Source organism: Ipomoea nil, unplaced genomic scaffold (genome assembly GCF_001879475.1).
Source record: "Ipomoea nil cultivar Tokyo-kokei standard unplaced genomic scaffold, Asagao_1.1 scaffold0876, whole genome shotgun sequence".
Taxonomy (NCBI): Eukaryota; Viridiplantae; Streptophyta; class Magnoliopsida; order Solanales; family Convolvulaceae; genus Ipomoea; species Ipomoea nil.
This window is the reverse complement of record NW_017617304.1, coordinates 766,511-771,140: the sequence shown is the minus strand read 5'-3', so window position 1 is coordinate 771,140 and position 4,630 is coordinate 766,511. Positions and strand designations below refer to the sequence as shown.

Genomic DNA, 4,630 nt, shown 5'->3' with positions numbered 1-4,630 from the left:
TTGAAGTCAGTAGAGAACATTAAACAATAGATAAAGAGTATCCACAAAATTCCCATACAAATGGAATATGGCAAAGTATTGAAGGCTGAGAATATATATATAGAAGAGTAGAGTAGCAGCCCATCCAAAAAGCAAGAAAATGAAGAGAGCCTCCCTCCCTCCCTCAACATGAAAGCTTAAGGTTAAACCTTCTAGTCTCAACTCCAGTCCCCAATTATGATGAAATTGGAAACTATCTGAAAATTTGTTCATTCATTACTCTCCTCATGCTCCGGTATTACAAGTTGTCCCAGGGCTTCTCTCAAATTGAGTGTGTTTCGCATGGTTCTTCTTCCGACGCCCCCATTGCCATTCCTCATCATTGCTGCAAATTCTCCATAGTCTATTTGCCCGTCCTGGAAGAAGGTGGGTGGTTAGGTTATACTATAGCTATAGTATGTCCAAAATTATAATTATAACAAACTGCTTGGCTTACGTTATCTTGATCAATTTCTCTGATCATTTCATCAAGGTTAAGCTCGCTTAGACCAAAGTCTTTGCAGGCTTGCTGAAGCTCATCGATGGTTATGTAACCACTACTATCTCTATCAAAGAAAGAGAAGGCGGACATTAGATTTTCTTCTCTTTCTAGCTTGTTCAAGTGTAGGGTAGCAGCAAGAAACTCTCCGTAGTCTATTGTCCCGCTGTTGTCAACGTCTGCCTGTCACTCAAATACACCAACAATCAACAAAAGCACGAGAAGAAAAACAAGTAAGAAGTGACTGAGGAGAATCAAATCAATCATACAGCATCCATAAGATCCTTGATCTCCGATTCCATTAATTCAGATCCAACTCGTCTTAATCCCTCTTTCAGCTCATCAAAGGTTATAGTTCCACTGTTGTCTGTATCAATCATTTTGAACAGCTGCTTCAGACCACCAATCTCCTCTTCAGATAGCCTCTCAGCGATCACCTACTTAATCACACAAAACCACTCAAATCCCAAACCCACACAACTTTTCTATACAAAATGTCATCTGAAAGTTAAGTCGATACCAGTGAAATTTAAGAGTTTAATAATAATATACAACAGCTAATATTGGGAGCTACCTCCCATTAGCAACAACAGCTCTTTCCAGTAGAACAGCGGTTGGGTTTGTACTGTTGAGCATATAACCATTAATGTGCAATCAAACTATCAACTTAGGCTTTTAGTTCAGATGGAGCACATACTTCAATTTGGTATCAGAGCCAGACTAAAAGTCATGGGTTCGGCCCGCACGCGTGAGAGGACCAACTAAAATCCCGTTGTTACTGATCTATGATATATCATTCCTTATTAATGAAGGTTGCAACATCTTATGTTATAGTAGAGAATGATGGTCATAGGTATCAAATCAACTTTCACCAAATGGTCATGAATCAATTTTCACATTTAAAAGCTGAAATTTTAAGTTGTAGTTTATTAAATGTCGTTTGTGGTAGGAGACTTTAAAAACACAAGGTACAGAAAAGATATATTCAAGTAAAAGCATGCATGACAATCTTACACGTAAAGCCATCTTTTTGAGTTTATTCATTGCAGAGAACTGTTTCAAGCGTGAAAGAACTGCAGAGTCAAGAGGCTTGTCGGGGGCCATACTGTCATCCACAATCCAAGGGTGGCCTGGAAATCAGAGAAAACGGATTGGTGATATTATAATATAAGATCATTTTAAAATCAAATTTAATGAACATATTATCAAGTTTTCATAAATTTCAAAAACAGAACCAAGCATGTCCCTCTCGCTAGCTATTTAAACTCATCAACAGGACTCACATAAGACTTCATGGGCTGTCAACCTCCTTTTCGGATTCCGGTCAAGCATTTTACGAATCAAATCTTTGGCACTATCTGAAATTCCAGGCCATGGTTCAGATTCCAAATCTAGTTTCCCTTGCAATATCTGGCGGAAAATCCCCACATCAGTTTCTGGAGTAGAGGAACAGCAACAGCAACAGCAGAGATGTGAGTCGTCAAGGGTATAGAAAAAAAAAAGGAATTCTATAAATAGGCATTTTGTTGGCCTTCAACCAGTGACAGAGACACGAAACTTGCAGTCAAATACCTGCCCAGAAAGGAGGGACACCACTTAGTAATATGTACAAGATAACCCCAGCACTCCATACATCTGATTCAGGTCCATAATGCTTGCACAGAACCTCTGGTGCCACATAGTAGGGGCTTCCAACTACATCAGAGAATGTTTCCCCTAAGCATAACAAAACGTAGATCACACCATATTAGAATTAAAATTGAAGTTAGCATGACTAAAAAGATAGCGCCTTTAAATTTCAGTGACATAAATGGTCCTGGATTTCTTTACAGAGGGAGAGAGATGTTTAGAATGTTACTAATGAAATTATGTTAGGAAGTTGAAATACATAAGTTAGCAGCACCATGAAGATGGAGAGAGCTTGCTTCACTTCAAGAATTGATTTATTACATTTGGGAGAAGAGACCAAGATTAGAAACTCCACAGCAGCAGTGTGGGGATTATATGCTCAAAGTGGGCAGATCCCTAGTGCCCACCGGCATTTGTCCTGTCTGCCAAGCCACAGAGTTACCATGATTTATATATTTCCAAATGCTCTGTCGGGCTGGAATGGGGTCTAGGATTTATATCTTTCCAAATACTCTGTCGGGCTGGAATGGGGTCTAGATTGGGGATTCAACCTTTTGGGAGATGAAGAGTATTCAAAACCCCAAAATCATAATGGCAACACACCAACTATTAAATAACCACAGTGGATCAAAACAAGAGAACTACACTTTACCCCAAAATCATAATGGCAACACACCAACTATTAAATAACCACAGTGGATCAAAACAAGAGAACTACACTTTACCCCAAAATCATAATGGCAACACACCAACTATTAAATAACCACAGTGGATCAAAACAAGAGAACTACACTTTTTGAATGCTACTATTAAATAACCACAGTGGATCAAAACAAGAGAACTACACTTTTTGAATGCTACTGACTCCGTAGTATTTGTTCAAACATACTTTCTCAACCTAATGAAGGTTACATAGAGTCAACAACGCCTCCACTAAGGCTCGATCTCATGACTTCCCACATGGGAGAGATCACTACCTGCCATTTGAGCACAAAGTGCTTGGCAACAAGAGAACTACATAACTAACTAATTATTGAGCAATTTTGCACACCCAACAATTTTAAGAGTTTGCTAAAATGAAAATGAAAATCATAAAAAAAGCCACACTTGACTCAACCACCCTTCAATAATTTCCTAGTAACATCAGAAAAAGATGCCCAAACCACAAATTATTCACACCATCCAACAAAAAAAAAAAAACTCACTTTAAAGTAAAGAATCTGAATCTATAAGAACAATGATCCAGAGAAAAAGAAGAAGCAGTTGTTAATCAAAAAGAGAAACAAAAGCTACACAAATTAACTACCAGAGGGTTGAAGAGAGCAAACCAGGTTTATAGAAAACAGAAAGACCAAAATCAGTGGCCTTGAGAGCAGCATCCTCGTTGGAGCTAAGGAACAAGAAGTTCTCTGGCTTGAGATCTCTATGCATTACCCCCAAAGAGTGGCAAGCCTCGACGACCCCAACAATGGTCTTGATTAGCTTAGCAGCCTCTCTCTCGCTGTATTGCCCTTTCTCCACAATCCTATCAAACAACTCCCCACCCGCGCACAGCTCCATGACTATGTGCACATTCACCGCATCCTCATAGGTGCCCTTTATCCTCACCACATTTGGGTGCTCAGATAAATGGTGCATTATCTGAATCTCCCTCCACACATCCTCATAGTCCTCCTTGCAGAACAGCTTCTTCTTGGGGATGCTCTTGCAGGCATAGAGGTTTCCCGAGGCGTTCTCCGTGCATTGATAGGTTGTACCAAACTGCCCTTGCCCGAGTTTCTTGCCCATGGTGTACAACTGGTGAAGGGTCTGGGTCCTGTAAGGGAGGACCCATGTGGATTTGGTGGGGGTTGGATTACTGGCTAACGCCGATGATTTCAGTGATGAAGAAGTGGGTTTCGAGATTGGATTTGGAGGGTCCGGTGAGGAAGCCATCTCTGATCCTTCAATCAATCAACAAAATCTCTCTCTGCTCGATCTTCTTCCTTGATGTCTCTCAAGAATCAAGATTTTTCTCTCCCTATATTCTCTCCTGCATTTCTTTCCGTGAAGGATGGTCTCTGTCTTTGACTCGAAAAATGGTTTTGCTGATTAGGAAACACCACCTTTTCAGCTGTCAATGGAAGTGAGACCCAGTAAGCAAACGCGGGTTCTCCTAAAGTTGAAAATCAACATTTCGGATTGGATAAAATTTTGTCGCAAAAATGTCAAATAGCTCATTCTATTATTTTAAAATGCTCAATTAATTCATTGTTCTAAATTAAAATTTAATTGGCCACAAATTAAGATTTAATTGGTCACATTTAATTTTAAAATTATGGTCATTAACATTTTCTCCTAGTTTTCATCATGATGCTGACATGGAATTTAAATAAAAATAATTTGATAACTTGTTTCATTGTTGACTCAGTTAAATTCAGAGAAAATTGCTACTCGCTCCTTCCTCATCCTCACCACCATTATCACGGCTGCCGATATGAAAAC

General features: G+C 39.4%; 1 protein-coding gene across 1 annotated transcript; it reads right to left on the bottom strand.

The window, feature by feature from the left end:
- Positions 1-4,283, bottom strand: LOC109179113 (calcium-dependent protein kinase SK5-like). Its single transcript, XM_019328680.1, has 7 exons — positions 3,475-4,283; positions 2,090-2,233; positions 1,801-1,953; positions 1,532-1,647; positions 787-954; positions 476-700; positions 1-395 (listed from the first exon to the last, which is right to left on the bottom strand). The coding sequence occupies exons 1-7, from the start codon at positions 4,079-4,081 to the stop codon at positions 249-251; spliced, it is 1,560 nt and encodes a 519-aa protein (XP_019184225.1). The 5' UTR covers positions 4,082-4,283; the 3' UTR covers positions 1-248.
- Positions 4,284-4,630: the final 347 nt, after the last annotated feature.